The sequence below is a fragment of the Suillus discolor genome (assembly GCF_016758755.1).
Source record: "Suillus discolor strain FC423 chromosome Unknown F5147scaffold_129, whole genome shotgun sequence".
Lineage (NCBI taxonomy): Eukaryota > Fungi > Basidiomycota > Agaricomycetes > Boletales > Suillaceae > Suillus > Suillus discolor.
The window spans coordinates 43,794-58,884 of record NW_024541376.1 but is presented as its reverse complement, the minus strand read 5'-3'; the positions used below and the strand labels follow the sequence as shown (position 1 = coordinate 58,884).

Below are 15,091 nucleotides of genomic sequence, written 5' to 3'. Positions count from 1 at the left end.
ACATACGACCTCTAGTCAGGTGGAACTAGCACAGAACTATGCAGTCTAACTCAAGCGCCCTCGCCCGCCGCAGTTTCGTTGATTAGGGATGGTTAATCGAATTTTAGGGCGGATGACTTATGTTCAAATTAGCGTGGGTGTTCCTGGAGCGGGTGGGTGAGCCCAGCACCGCATCAGTAATGTCAACACTACTGCCCATCTCGGTCAGATATTTTCCTACGGGTTGGCAGTTTGCCAATAAAGAGGATAGCTTGGCTATAGCGTTAGTGATATCAATCATGTAACGAGGGAATCACCTACCTGGGTATCACAGTGGTGATTAAGTAGACCTTTAGGAGAGACCGCTGCTCTTTCGGTCTCTCAGCGACTGTTTGAGAGTTGGGATGCCAACTTGTCATATGCACTAGTCCCCAAAAGATGGCAATAGCATGGGCATCATTCGCAAGAATGCTGATATGGGGCACTATCCCCAACTGGACAAAAATTGGATTCAAAAAAAAGGAATGCCGATATGGATTTTTGACACCATCAAGTTGGTTGTTACTGCGGAAGGGTGCCCGGAAAACAAACACACCGTGGAACCTGTGGCGGTCGGAGGAAGAATGGCTGATAGCAATGTCCTAAACCAAGTTGATGTCGAACGTTCCAGTCAGAATGGTTAGGCTCGTGTGAGTATTAAATCTCCATGCATGGTGGTCCTTCATGTGGCTGCCTTAGTCGTGCCTGGGCCTATCGATACATCAGCGACAGCCTCTCCGTTTCAGTGATCCAGCGACAGATGTATGACAGGTGCATGTGCACTCATTGCGTTATATCACGACAACCATCGGGAACTCAGTATTTAGAGCCACGCACCCGTTTTGATCAACCACGCGGAGAGTATGTAAGTAGTTTCTGGCATATGGATATGCGATCGTCTGGTGTTTGTTTCAGAGAGGCCGCCATCGCCGTCGATGTGTCAATTCATAAATTAAGTCGATTCGCCGATGGCCGTACGACGCGTTGAAGCTTTGTCGTTTGACAGTATTAATATTTATAGGTCGTATGCGTAAAGTATTAATGTGCTGCGAAACGCGAATTCTTCCGCAGTCGCGCACCAATTCGGTAAAATATGAAACTGATGGTCAGAAAGGAGGGTCAATGTTGCACACCATTTGCTGTTGTTTGACTCACGGTAATGGCGCCATGATCGTTGCGAGGCCGGCTAGAAGAGCGGTGGCGCCAACAGTCCCCAGTCTATCATACATGGCCCCCGCGAATAGCGGAAATGCAGCGGCAAATGCTGACCGCAATGCACTATTGCTTGCCATGGCGGAGGCAGCAATTGGGCGGTATGCAGTTACAAGGTACGTGAACGTTGATGTGAAGACAAAATATATCCCGGAGCCGAAAGGTACGGACGCGATGATTGGGGCAATCCAGTGGACTTGCGGATATGTAGTGAACGCGAGCCAGAACAAACCTGCAGATATGGTGAGCATCGCTCGACCAGGAACCACTGGTTACTGACCCACTGGCACGAGTATCGCTCCAACTTGACCCATAATAAGCCTCATCTCAGGAGGTGGATCACCGTTGTATTTGGCAGTTTCACGGGCATACAACCTAGAAACGAGTATTGTAAATATTGATATTAATGCTGAAAAAGGAACCCCCCTGTTCCAGAGCGGTTGTGTGGAAATGGCCAAAATCATCCCGAGTCCAATCCCAACAAACGCCAATCCAGTTGTTTGCATATCAAATCCATGATTATCTTCGAAAATAATGGGGTATGCTTGGAATGCCAAGTATAGGATGCCAAGAACAAGGGCATTCCTAGAATGATCAGGACTTACACCGAGTGTCAATGAGTTGCATTGCCCTTACCAGGAGTCTAAAAGCAGTGCCATTCGGTCGAATAGAAGTAATTCTAGTAGAGGTGCCACATCATTTGTGATGAGGTGGAGATAACCCCTGATGACTTACGAAACGGTTTGTAGCAACTGACGAGGATAGCAGAAACGAGGGTATTTTCCCGTCTATCCAAAGGAGCATAAAACTTTGGGTCTCCAGTCGACTCCCGCAGTCTGTCAAGCAGGATAATGTATCGCGCAAAAAATGAGCAAAAAGAGGACATCCACTCCCACCTTTTTGCCTTCTTCTTCAGGATCACTGGGGCGTACGTCTCAGGAATAAACTAAATTCAATTCATGAATCCATCCATCCATCTAACAAAAGAAATGCAAAACGCACTATAACCAATATCAGCAACTCTGCAAAAATCCAACACAACTGCACTCGATACGTCCATTCCCAGTATAGGTGCTGTCACAAAAATGTCAAATGGGGATCAAGCATCAGACCAATTGATTCCGACCTGATTGATGAATCTACACCATCACGTCATATCAGAAACAGTGCTGCCAAGAAAGCATGATGAACGTACCCAGAAATCAAGGGACCAACCACTGGTCCGATAAATGGAGATCTTCACGATGATCAGTCCATAATGAGATTTAATTGCTATCGTTGTTCAATTAAACCTACATGGTATACACAGCCATTGGACTTGCGACATAATTCAGCAAAACATCGATCAGAACGCAAATCTAAGGGCTTACTTTGCAATGCTCGAATTCGGAAACATATCGCTTACGCTGCCTCCAGCTACACTCAGAAAGGTTGATCCACAGAATCCAGTGATAAAGCGAAAGACCAAGAAAACGGCTGTTATTCTGTTGTGGGTCCATCGTCCATTCCAGTTATAAATGTACTCACCAATGTCGGGAGCGAACACCACGGGGAACGTGAGGATGAAGAATAACGCATAAGATACCCGGTATACAACATTTCGGCCTGCCCAACTCCGTGAGAGTATGCTTTTAGATAAAAAATATTGGATGTACCATACACTTCGGACAACGGGCCAACGAGAAGCGGTCCCATTCCGAGACCTGACACATATAAGCTAATTCCGAGAATGGTCACTTCATGTGAGACATGGAATGTTTGGGCGGAACCTTGTTCTGTGAACGCAGCCTGGAGCGCAATTAGTCTCGACCAGAATGAGATATAAAATGACTCGCAATCGATGAATCACACGTCACGCAGAGAGAGGCAGAACTGATGATCAGGACCGCGAGCCACCGTCTGAACAAGGATATGTTTTGTGGATTATCCTCTGGCTCGAGGATGACGAGGTGTGGGTCACCTTCGGCATTTTGTAAGGCAGACACTTCGGTCTTTGTGGTAGCAGCATCGTCGGGGTGACTAAACGAGCCTGATATCCTTGTCAACGTCGACATGGTACGATAAGCCTAAGGACCTCTTGGACTACAGAGAAAAGCGAGGGTCAGTATTGTAAGCAGGTGCGAAACGAATGATTGATATAGTTAGCACTAGATGCCATTAATATTGGTGGAGTATGGTTGTAGCGGCGGCCGCCTCATAAGGTCGGCATGAACGTTTGAAGTGCCATGAACCGATGTAACAAGATTGGACGAAGTTGCCAGTAGTAAAGCATATACGTCTGCGACTGGAAATTGTAGTCTCCGAAACTAAATGTGATGAATGTGTTCATCCAGTATTCCCAGAAGGTCTGGTGTCGAGAGTCAAGATCATGATCACACGCTCGCACTATGTTAGAGCGCATCCCTAATTAAGAACGGATCATCGGAGTCACATCGGAACGTTCTTCCGTTTACATAGTCAGCAAGAAGGCTAATATTTGGTACGGCAACTCACCATTACTAAGGGCTAGTGCCCTAGTACTACGTATAGGAAGTTGATTCATAATACAATTGCTCTCACAAACAATCATGATGGGAAACTGGCTCCAAAATTGTACTTAGCCTATAGATTGTTCGCTATTGCAGATCTGTAAGCTAGTAGCAAGATGTTGTGAGCAGAGCTTGGCAGAATTAACGATGGCACTAGTACTAGCCAAGTGTGCTACGGAGACCACGAGACAAACGGGTCCAAGTCCTGCATTGCCGAGCGGGGTTCGAAAGAACCGCAGTCCTGAGGGCTGCGCACCTGGTCCCAGCTCCGCTCGGCGTCCTAGTGTCGGCAGCCACAATTTCCGTGCTCCTCACCGCTTATTGTGGTTTGAAACTTGCTCATTCTGACTACGATGAATGTATGTTTTCACCACCGTGTTGGACTGCAAACCTCACCCAAAGAACCGTCAATGTTTTCCACTACTCCACTACGATTTAACATATATATATATAACGTAAAACCAAAATATGTATAGATGAGATTGTTGGGGGTGATCCATGACAATATGATGTCACCCCAAGCCAATAAATCTGTTGGAACGACGATAACTCACAAGTACTTGCAAGTCCCCAACTCTGGCCTTGCTTGAATTTGAGTCATGAATCAATCAGGCGCTGCATATTTTTGTAACAGCGGTAAATCTGGCACGAGTAACTGAATAACACGATTTTCGAATCGCCTGCTGCAGTGGGTTCTTAAACACAAATGTTTTTATCAGGAATACACTGCGGCCTCAGTAAAACTCGAGCAAATTCTGAGAGGTTATAGGATGCCTGCCTGGTAGATTTTGTAGTAAATACTAAAGAGGTTGATACCAAAAGGAGAAAATATCATCAGCGTATCAAATAGCAATCCCATTGGCGAGAATCGGCAGACGGTAGAATGGAGATTTATTATTCATAATAGAGCTCGTAGACCACGTAGTAAATGATAAGAATGGCCAGGGCAAGGTTTACTTATTGTCTGTCAATTAAAGCGTGGAACTTGAGGGACTTCCATAGCCTGAGGCTACATGACATATCAGCGTAGCTCGCCCGGGCCGTTGCCTCGGCACACATCGTTTTTCGTCCTGAATGACAAAGACGCTAGCCTCCGGCATGAACTAGACGGTGACAATCAAATCAGCCACAACCAAAGAAGCCTCCGAGTCTGCTCACCAGAGCCAGCATGAAAAACCCAAATAAACTGCACAAAAATCAGGCACAGTTGTATGTGATACCCGACCATATAACACTACTTAATAATCACTTTTGTGGGGTAAAGAGACCGACCTGGTCGATGCGATCTGGAAAATGGAAAATAGAAACACGTGCGGTCACTTGGTCAACATATAAGCCGGCAATCAACGGGCCACTTATGGATCTGGTGAATGGCGGCCTTGGACGTTCGTTCCTGACTAGGTGTTGAAATGATACCGGACATCTGACATGGTGCAAACCGCCACGGGGTTGCATGTAACAGAAGAGCTCACATCGCTAACCAGAAACTCAATTGCCCCCGGTCGAGGTGGAGGACAGGTGGCTAACAGGCATCCTTCAAGAGCCGACTCGCAGAAGCCAGTTAATAAGCTGGAGTCAAAACCTCAAAAGTAAAGCGCATGGGAGGTCGACTCCTTACATCTTCAGTATCAATTCAAAAAAAGGATTGTCACTCACCATATGCTACTAGATCTTCAATAGTCATGAACTGAATGATTACAAGATTAGTGTTTGGGAAGAACTCTGCACACGGCTCTCATGGATGATGATCATGATGACAATGCGCGTGACTGAACATACAGCAGCATCCGCAGGTGACACAAAGTGAAGTAGAGCCTAAAACCGCAATGTAAAGTATCCAGTAGATTCGTCTTCAGGGTCTAGAAGGACCTTGTAAGTTATGAAGGATAGCAGTCATGTTATGTGCTCTCGTAGCCAAAGGCGAGGATAGAGTGGGCACAAGCGTTTTGCGCTAGGTCAGCTGTACTTGACCGCATTCTGACAAATGCTATATTGAGAGCAAGATGCCGGTGATGCTGAAACCCTGCATTGGCGCCAGGATGTCATTCCGAGCAGTTTACGTTAACTTAACAAGGACTCGCCCATGGGCGCTGAGCACCGTAGGCGATGTGATTGGTGGACTCGACTAGTAAGGACCTCAAAATAACTCAATGATTGGTTAGGTTATTCCAAATCGAGTCAATAATATGTCTTACTACACTGTTAACTGAAACCGTCTTGGATTGTATAGCTCTTCTTGATGTCAAGACAGGCTTTTAACCTCTGATTAGAAGCACATGAATGTAACGCTTGCCTCAGTTGAGGGTGGGAAATAACAAGTTAGCTCGTATTCACGGATAATTACAGAAAGCCGTTAATGTGGCCACGCGTAAGCGTCACATAAAGCAGTCCACGGACAAGAATGATGGCATGTTGAATTGTGACTGGAAATGTTAAATAAATTGACCGGTCTGTAACCAAAACGAGTGCCCGATAAAAGCGACATGTCGCCAATATTAGAGGCATAGCATCCTGAAGCTTAAGCACTTAGGCTAATATTTGAAGCTGATGAGGCCTTGAGGTCGCAATAAGGTGTAGGAGATCGAATCGTCGAACTCATGTTGGGTAGTGGTGGTGGTTAGAGGCATAGAATTAAATCGCCGATCAAAAAATTTGCCTGACGCCGAGAACTCAGAAACTGTGTCCAAATCAGTCTTAGAGCGTTTCGCCTCTCGCTTGAAAATTCTCTTAGCTACAGGCGGATCATGATTCTATTTCATCCTTGCGGCCAGCGGATGCGGCGGTGGCCTGGACTCAGGCGCTATTTGGCGGGCTTTGTCTAGAAGGGCCAAGCCCGCGATCTGAGCGCACGATTCTTCCACCCTCCCACGAGATGTTCAGGTTGCGTGTACTACCCTCAGGTTCGTGACTCTCAGCCCTCAGTGCCATCGCGTCCCTTTGTACATAATTTGGTGGTCCAGGTGTCATTCGGCCCATTCCGCAGTTCAGTAAATGCCGCTGCGTGGAGTTATTACTGAGAAGTCTGATACCCCTTTCGTATGGACGTTTGGGACCTGTAAAATATGCGTGAGTCGGTCACCAGCAGTAAGTAATGACATTACTTAACGTCTGGCACGAGTCAGCGACCCTCATTCGCTTTTGGGTTCGCCACATCCTCAAGTAGCGGCGAACACCATTGACGCTGCACAAGCCCGAGTTTACGTTGACCTTCGAGGCTTTACCGAACAGCGAGCGACGATTGGACAGCGCTGAATTAGAACTTCGCGCCGTGATCGCAAAACGGCACGTTCCTTGAACTATTCTAAAAGGAATACTCAGGAAGCTGCTTTTTGACTTTCAGATTAGTATATGCCATCACGATTAAGCTTACCTTGCCGTGGTTTGGCGTCCTTCGACTTTAGGCAACCTTTAGGGTTGCCTGGATGGGCTGACATTACTTTTTGCAATCAATTCACCGGTCAACAAAACATGCTTCGCCACTCCGATTATCATTGTGTGGAGCGTTCCGCCGGTTAGTACCCACTTCTTGGTAAATGGAGATGTCCTATTTCTGATAGATTTATCCACGTTGATCCCGCTGTCTACTTTGATTCCCGATGAATTATAGCCGGCCCTTCAGATTAGTGTTTACCACCCTCATGATTCTGGTGGTTACACGCTAAATGCCCTCAGGCTCAACAGTGGCTACGTGGCGTCCAACGAGATAATCAGCCAAGTTGTAATTACAACTCTAGACAGGTGTGCTAAAACTTCCAGCACTCGATGCTATTGGATGCTCTGTCAAAAGGAAATTCTCCTCCCCAAATTTCGACGTCCCTGGCACTTTCCCCGATATCCGACCATAGATTGCCTATCGCTTCCTGAGGAACCGCCATATCGCTCACGCGTCCACCTTCCAGTTCTTCTTTGCAACTCTGTCACCATCCGATTAGTGGATGATATGCGGGGGAGTTGTGTGACACCGACCTGCATGGCTTGGCTAATGTCCGTATCGATAGCTGCCAGAACATCGGCCATTGCGCCATCTTCTTCCCATCTCAAACCAACAGTCGCTTTGACGATAGAAGAAAGGATAGCCAAACTTGCAAAACCCATTCCAGCTCCATATAGAGAACGGGCGCGGGCGAGGGCATGATCTAGCTCTTGTGTGGGAATGGCATGGATACCATTTTGACTAGTCGTGAATAAACCATTTGTTGTCGCTATACGTCTAGCATTGGTCTGACGAAGACGCGATCGTGCTGCGGCTGTGAATGCGGCTGCAAGACTGGGAGTGCCGGTTGCGAGGAGATTTCGAGTGATCGCGCGCAAACTGCTTGGGAGTCAGCATTGTCAGCGTTCTGACGTGGCAGCCGAGATGATAAGTACTTGCTCTTCTATCGTGGCATTTGCGATCAATGTGTCTACCTGTGAGAGCGCCCTTTAGGTGGGACTTTACGGTGTCTTAGACTGGCTCACCATCAAGTTACTGCAAACGATCATCAGTAAACGGGCAAGGATGCTAAGGGTAAGACGACGACTTACACATGCCCCAATGTTTTGGTAGTCTCAGCGTGTGTATGGAGAGGTGTAACTTCGGGAGCGGGCATTGTAACAGGATGAGCGCTGGTGAATGGATTGTGAGGGAGACACGAGTTGTCGGACAGCTAGATCCGAACTTATTTAACACTTTGCGGTGCATATTCTCGGGCATCAGCCCAGTTGGAAGTGTCATCAAGGACTGGTCCCGCAACTATTTCAAGGCAGGTCAGATCATCATTGATGAACACAGGTTGACCCTTTCGTACGGGTACGTACTACAGTCACAGCGGTTATTACTTGTTTGCCGTGAAATGAATGCTAATTTCGTTTTTTTTTCACTTTCTCCATGTCAAATCACAAAATCGGGTCTGTCAAACATGTCCTAAATGTAACAGGTGATTTCTGCATATCCCTTGGCGCCGTGGTCCGTTTGGATTGGAACGGAGTTTGATAATGAAACATTATAATGCCACATTTTGACTGCCTTGATCTCCTATCCCGCTCCCAACTATGCTTAGAACATCACCACAACCCAAAGAGACATTCCCTCTCGGTCCTTTTACTGTTCCCCGAGTATGGGTAGGTCTTTGGCAGTTGTCAAGTAATGCTTGGGGAAGCGCTTCGGCAGCGAAGATTCGTCAAGCAATGGCTAGGCACATCGAAAGAGGTTATAATGCCTTCGGTAAGTCACAATGTCAGGTCATGTGTGTTTCCCTGCAATTGTGAACGCCGTTTTTGGTAGATATGGTACGCAATCTGTGCTCCTTGATAGGTCGTTCAAATAAAGCTGACTTCGTTGGTATCGGCGTATAGGGTATGTTCAAATCTGTACCACATCTTCCATGAGCTGAGTGAGATCTCACAGCCGATCATTATGGAAGCGCGGAAATACTCTACGTAAGTTACTTCCCCGGTATCACCCAGGTCACGCCTAGAATATTCAATCAACAGGGGCAATTCAAAGAATCGTTACCCAGCCCGGCAGAAGTTGTCGGGGCCACAAAATGGTGTGTATTCCGACAAACAGAATTGTCGCGTTCTGTGGTGGAAAACGCGGTTCGGGAGCGTATGACACGCATGCGCACTACCACTGTGGACTTGTTGCAGGTGAGTGAGGGTTCGATACCCTTTCGGTACTATCATAACCCTGACCTTCTCCTATAGTTTCACTGGCAAGATTACTCCGATAAGGGATATCTCACCGCCCTCCAGATTCTTCAAGACCTCCAGAATGAAGGGCTCATCAGCGCGGTCGGCCTGTGCAATTTTGATGCCATACGAACAGATGAAATATGTACACAATTAGGGCCTGGTTTCATCGTTTCAAATCAAGTTCAGGTTAGCCTTCCAAACCAATGCTTCATTATAGTTCTCACCATGGTTTAGTTCTCTTTGATTGACACTCGACCCCTGCACGGCATGGCCGATGTATGTGAACGGCACAACGTGAAATTATTAACATACGGCACACTTGTACGTGTATCGGTTTTCTTCACCCTGATCTCGGATCACTACACAGTGTTTGGCAGTGCGGTGGATTTCTAGCAGACCAGTGGCTAAATCAACCGGAACCAGACCTGTATTCCGGTGTTTTGACGCCATCTCAGCGCAAGGTACGGATCTTCTGCTCCGTGTAGGGTCGCCTACTAGCGCATACGGCAAAATCTCATAACCGCCTATAGTATCTCGACATGATTTTGAAGGCCTGGGGGAACTGGGCACTATTCCAGTCCCTTTTGGCAGTGCTGCGTGATATCGGTGATCGTTATGGGGGGCTAAGCATTGCAAACATAGCCACACGATGGGTCCTTGATCACTCTTTTGTCGGAGCTGTAATCATTGGTAAGATATTCGTCTGTCCTCGAAGCGGAGATTTATTTTGTTGGTTGCAGGCGCCCGTTTGGGAGTTTCCGAGCACACTGATGATAACGATCGTGTTTTTGGTTTCAGCTTGACTGACGAGGACAATCGTGCCATTGAAGCAGTACAAGCTCGGTCCAATGGTCGCCGGATGATCACCTTGATAGGCGACTGTGGGGCCGAATACCGTTGACATGCTGTACTATCATTTTTCTGTACAGCTATTCATCTTGTGATTGTGTGGTGTATCTTTGATGAGAAATTAGAAAACTAGATCTGTGTACACATCTTCAGGCCAGATATAATACTATTCTCAGAACAAGGATCTGCATCATTAGGTGGGGTCCGGAAAGTTTGATGCCATGCCCAGCCTCCAGCTAATCAACGTTCTTCCATGTGATTTTTCAAGCTTCATCACATCAACCCTCGCTGCGAACACCAACATCACAAGCCACGTCGGTTCCATACGCCGTCGTTGCTGTGTTGTTCAGCATGTAAGATCCGGGACTCGTGGAGCTCCATCCGTTCTCTGTGGGCTCATCGGAGCTTACTTTTTTTTCCTTGCATAGCAATGATCTCGATGAATTATATATATATATTTGTGGGTACCGGCTATGAGGGGCAATGCAAATGAATGATATACAGTGACGGGATATTGTTTCACGAGTGCGGTGTGTGGAGATCTAAAACGCAATGTAAGCAGATCGGAACAACCAAGCCCACAGATTCGATCAGAGCCTGCAATGAGGGTACATTATAGTTTGCTCATGGAATCGGCATGTTTGGAAATCATGGCTGATGACAGTCTTTGAATCGGCTGGAGCTTCCTTTTTACATCACGCAAAATTGCAGTCTTGGGTTGCCAATCTCGGAAAGCATCTCGCAGACGAATAAAATCATCTGAAAAGAGTTCGGCGACTCTATCGTCAGCAATGAGGTCACGGAGTGCCCAGGGAATCTAGAAGGGAAATTCATTGCGAGAAACAGATATGACATGCAGTAGCAAACCTCGTAATCATTCTGCTCCGTTCGCGCATCAAATGACTCCATCGCAAGCTCAACTTGTGGGTGTTGTCCAGAGTCAGATAGGAAAAGGTACTTGATTGCGAATCTGCTTGCAGGGTTAATCACATTCATTGGTCAAAGAATAGTACTCACGAATATGTAGCAGTCTCCTCGTATGCGGTCGAATGTCCAACCCCATTCAGCGATCCAGCGGTTGACTCCGATAAATGCGCAAGGAGTCCACCATCTGATAGCCCTGCATTCCGAATACGTAGCAGGAGAACGAGGAGATTAGATAGGAAGTCTGAAGAACTAAAAAAAATTGCGACGTGAGCCGAACTTGCGTAAGATAAGTGACATGTCTGACACGCACTGGTATGCATCTCCATCAATGTAAAGCGCACGCAAAATTAAGGGATGCGCCACTGAAGTGAACAGCCCGGAGTACAGCCCTACTACTTGATCATTCAAGGACGCAATATACACCATCTTGACCTGTTGAACACGATGGCGTTAATCTGATAAATAATCAGCTATGGATATAGTGCATACTCCATTGTCCAGAACATTTCTCAAGGCCTTTACGTAGTCTCTTGAAATCTGACTGTCGGTGTTCTGATGGTGGTAACGCAATCACCTGATAATGTCCCACTTTATGCAACTAACTTACCTGAAATTCGAACAACTCCCGGGCAGCAGTCGACTCGAAGTACTAGGTTCGTTCTGTATAAACTTGGGTGCCCAACGGGATCGAATGACTTACCTGGATATAAGGTAGGACTAATGAGCTCGTGCTCAGATATCGCAGTGGTCCCAAGTGAATTCCACACAGGGCTAGACAACACACCCTTTGCGGAGGGCGTGTGATACTGCTACCAGGAGCGTTAGCAGAGTCACGTGGTGCTGTGCAGATATGGCCATCGGTGATGAGGCGATCCAAGATATGGGTCGAAACAATTGATCCCTGGGAATGCGTAGCAAAAAATATTACATCGGCAGTCTGGAGGTCATCCATCCATTCCTTATTCCCGATCAGGTTCTGATATAGCCTGTTTTCACGAGATGGTCGTGTGAGCATCAAAGAGATCTTGTTGAGAAAAAGTTGTTCAGAACGCACTTATCCACTCGGCGGCTGATGGTGCCTTCACCTTCGAGGGGTATTTTGGTGATTTTTGATAGCTTCACCTCGTGCTTGTCCTGGAATTCTTCCAACGCCTGAACAGCCATGTTCACAAACTTTAAACTTGTCCCAGTCGGCTGCATAACGATCAGTCAAACTGTGATACACACACGGCCATATACTAACCTCTCCGATAACTGTCCGCATGACAGCGCCTTCGGAGGCTGGGTATGAGCATTATTTTTCCTCGTATGAAAAATACACACACCAGGGAACCACCCGTGCACGCCAATCACAACTGCCCTTTGACATCCTCGCAGCACGTCCTGTTGTTTCTGTCCTGTAATCACATCCCACGAACGTGGGAGCGCCTTTTCATAGGGCTCCAAAGGCCTCTCCGCAGACTTTCCCTTGCCTTTCTTGTGTGAGGCAGTCTCATCACGCGCAAAGAGCACTTCGCTGACGTATTGAAATGTCTTGGAAAGAGCAGATGGAGGCTCAGGAGGCACATGGACGCGAGGATGCGTGTGAAAAGTATCGTCCCATGTGGGCAAGACCAAATTTGGTGGAGAAATTGTAGGGGTCTTCACCCCTGACTTCTTCGAGGGCGTTGGAGATGGTGGGCGCTTGTTAGCGCCAAACCGGATGGCGTTTGAAGATTTGGTAGAGCCATTAGTCGGAATAGATTTATGTTCAGGTTTATTCTGAGCTAGAGATGGCGAGGAAGGAGAAATATGCGGCACACCCGTCGAACTCGGAGATGGGATATTGACATCCTTGCTCAACGGAGCGGAACAAGTGGCTGACGATGGAGAGCCAGCTGTCGGACTGGCTTCATCCTCGTCCAAATCCATAACTTCCATTTCTTCATTGTGGCTTTCATTCGTAATGCTCTTCATCGCCACTGCACGAGCAGAAAAAAAGGAGATCCAGCCCGATTTGTTACTAGTAATTGTCGATGATATCGGATTTGCATCGCTAGCAGGTGGTTGTGGATCCGACGAAGGGGGAACAGCGATAACCATCTGGTTCAAGGGTTCATCATCTTGGCGATGTTCCGACTGAACGTTCCCCTCTCCATCGGAGACAACTTGAGTACCCGGAGGAGAACCTGTGAATTTCACAGGAGTAGACGAGCCTTGGTACCACGACCACGGGGAATACCATGCAGAGCCTTGCAACTCTGATGCATCGGTCGATGACACGGAAGGGGCCTTCTGTGGTGCGATCTGCTCCTCGGCGCTATTTTCCGACTTCGGAGGAACAACGGTGGAGTCGGCAGTTGGCTGTGCCGCCATCTCACTAACTGGTGCATCGGAAAAGACTGATGGCATGGCAGGAGCGTTTGAAACTGGTTCTGTTTGTATATGACTCTCAGATGCTTGAGTATTACTCCATTTGAGATATGTCCACCATGTGCTTGTCTGCGCGTCAGTAACCTCAGTGACACCTGAGGCACCCTTGTGAACCATCCCATCAGGTTGAGATATAGTATCTGCTGCGATATTCACCTCGGTCGTCCCTGCGACCGGAGCAGAAGGGGTCTCCGTAGCAAACGGTACGGATTCTATGAAACAATGTGTTTAGCCATCTCACTAATCGGAGGGCCGTAACAAACCTTTCGTAGTGGATTGTTGCTTGCGAGATGGAGATGACTCCGCTGGTAGCATCGTAGTGATATCATCACGCTGAGCTGCAGCAACAGTCTGTTCAAGAGGGAGCTTTGGTCGTCCGAGTAAAGGGATGCTCAGTGTAAACCGGCTGGTAGAGTGATTGAGCATCGAAGTAGACTGTGATGTATCACTGCTTTGCCGGACAGCAGACGGAGTCGCTGGAGGCTCATCCAGCGGCGAGGGTACGGAAGCGGTGCCGGGTCCAGAATGATGGCCTGCTGGCGACAAAGAACATTTATATGATGCCGAACAAGAAGTAGTTATTTTATCGTCTGAACGCATTTGTATAGGTATATCTTGAGGAAAAGATGAGGGTGGAGTGCTTTGGCCAACATCTCCAGTTATATTGAGAACAGGTGGTTGATGTGGGAGTGGAGAGGCGGTAAGAATATCTGAATGTAGAGGTTTCGATGATATCGATGATCCCCTCGCGGATGCTTGCATCGAGCTCGGGGGTCGGATCGTCTCGACGCCAGATTCAGGTGACTGTTCCCCTTTTCCTCGGGTCCACAAGGCAAACCAAGAAGATTTATGAGACGAAGTTGTGACGGATGTATCGCGAAGAGAGATAGGATCAGACGGAGCAGGCGCTGTTAAGTCTATGGAAGTCACATCTGCACCTGGCTGGACGGTCATTATGTCGCTCTCGCTAGGCGGTCGAAGCGTAGGAATATCATGTGAACCTGGGAATGATATGACACAATCAAAAGTGAGAAAGCATGAAAATACGAAAGGGTACCTTCTGACGCCAACGATTGATCATGAGCGGTCGGCACTTCAAGTTGCTCTACTTCGTGGGCACTGGTGGGCTGGCTGAAAGGAGCAGAGGCCGGTATCTCGTCTAAAGATTCCTCTGGCTGAGCCTTTGACATTGAGCTTAATGTAGATGTAGGATTAGCTTTGCGCAGGATCTGAGGTAGCTTCTCAGCTGCGGTTTGGGACGACGAAACGTGTTGTGCTTCCCCAAAGACCAGAGATATGGAAGGAATTGAGGATTTCTTGATAACAATCATACGGTTCCAGCGATGGTGACGAGGACGAGAGTTCATGCGAGAAAACTAATGGATTGTAGCGAGTCACTGAAACATCGAACAACAAGTGCTGGTAGAGTTACACCAGACACGCACTCTCAGAGCAGCTTTCCTATTTCAGCT

The 15,091-nt window shown here is 47.5% G+C and overlaps 4 protein-coding genes across 4 annotated transcripts; 1 reads left to right on the top strand and 3 right to left on the bottom strand.

The window, feature by feature from the left end:
- Nucleotides 1–980: 980 nt before the first annotated feature.
- Nucleotides 981–3,604, bottom strand: F5147DRAFT_727634 (major facilitator superfamily domain-containing protein). The gene is made up of 15 exons (XM_041439271.1): nucleotides 3,066–3,604; nucleotides 2,886–3,018; nucleotides 2,758–2,835; nucleotides 2,601–2,706; nucleotides 2,527–2,547; nucleotides 2,426–2,467; nucleotides 2,357–2,369; nucleotides 2,233–2,304; nucleotides 2,127–2,176; nucleotides 1,966–2,066; nucleotides 1,867–1,909; nucleotides 1,659–1,815; nucleotides 1,511–1,607; nucleotides 1,174–1,462; nucleotides 981–1,117 (listed from the first exon to the last, which is right to left on the bottom strand). The coding sequence occupies exons 1-15, from the start codon at nucleotides 3,282–3,284 to the stop codon at nucleotides 1,057–1,059; spliced, it is 1,482 nt and encodes a 493-aa protein (XP_041285307.1). The 5' UTR covers nucleotides 3,285–3,604; the 3' UTR covers nucleotides 981–1,056.
- A 3,897-nt stretch (nucleotides 3,605–7,501) lies between these two features.
- Nucleotides 7,502–8,347, bottom strand: F5147DRAFT_748509 (uncharacterized protein; the record flags this gene model as incomplete). Its single annotated transcript, XM_041440076.1, has 4 exons — nucleotides 7,502–7,672; nucleotides 7,725–8,070; nucleotides 8,131–8,178; nucleotides 8,283–8,347. 4 exons carry the CDS (start codon nucleotides 8,345–8,347, stop codon nucleotides 7,502–7,504), a joined length of 630 nt encoding a protein of 209 aa, XP_041285306.1.
- Nucleotides 8,348–8,789: 442 nt separating this feature from the next.
- F5147DRAFT_587991 (Aldo keto reductase) lies at nucleotides 8,790–10,332 on the top strand (the record flags this gene model as incomplete). The annotated part of the gene is made up of 8 exons (XM_041432047.1): nucleotides 8,790–8,961; nucleotides 9,145–9,176; nucleotides 9,231–9,386; nucleotides 9,444–9,617; nucleotides 9,666–9,752; nucleotides 9,809–9,892; nucleotides 9,962–10,121; nucleotides 10,172–10,332. The coding sequence occupies 8 exons, from the start codon at nucleotides 8,790–8,792 to the stop codon at nucleotides 10,330–10,332; spliced, it is 1,026 nt and encodes a 341-aa protein (XP_041285305.1).
- A 561-nt stretch (nucleotides 10,333–10,893) lies between these two features.
- F5147DRAFT_587988 (uncharacterized protein) lies at nucleotides 10,894–13,562 on the bottom strand (the record flags this gene model as incomplete). Its single annotated transcript, XM_041432046.1, has 10 exons — nucleotides 10,894–11,097; nucleotides 11,148–11,250; nucleotides 11,298–11,456; nucleotides 11,518–11,639; nucleotides 11,697–11,759; nucleotides 11,815–11,856; nucleotides 11,908–12,193; nucleotides 12,262–12,401; nucleotides 12,451–12,479; nucleotides 12,533–13,562. The coding sequence occupies 10 exons, from the start codon at nucleotides 13,560–13,562 to the stop codon at nucleotides 10,894–10,896; spliced, it is 2,178 nt and encodes a 725-aa protein (XP_041285304.1).
- Nucleotides 13,563–15,091: the final 1,529 nt, after the last annotated feature.

Bases quoted from the DNA above. Each gene is read 5' to 3' on its own strand.
- F5147DRAFT_727634 (XM_041439271.1), bottom strand. From the start codon at position 3,284: ATGTCGACGTTGACAAGGATATCAGGCTCGTTTAGTCACCCCGACGAT. The intron at 2,067-2,126 runs GTGGGAGTGGAT...CCTGCTTGACAG, and splicing joins CTGAAGAAGAAGGCAAAAAG to ACTGCGGGAGTCGACTGGAG. The intron at 1,608-1,658 runs AGGGGGGTTCCT...ATACTCGTTTCT, and splicing joins CCACACAACCGCTCTGGAAC to AGGTTGTATGCCCGTGAAAC.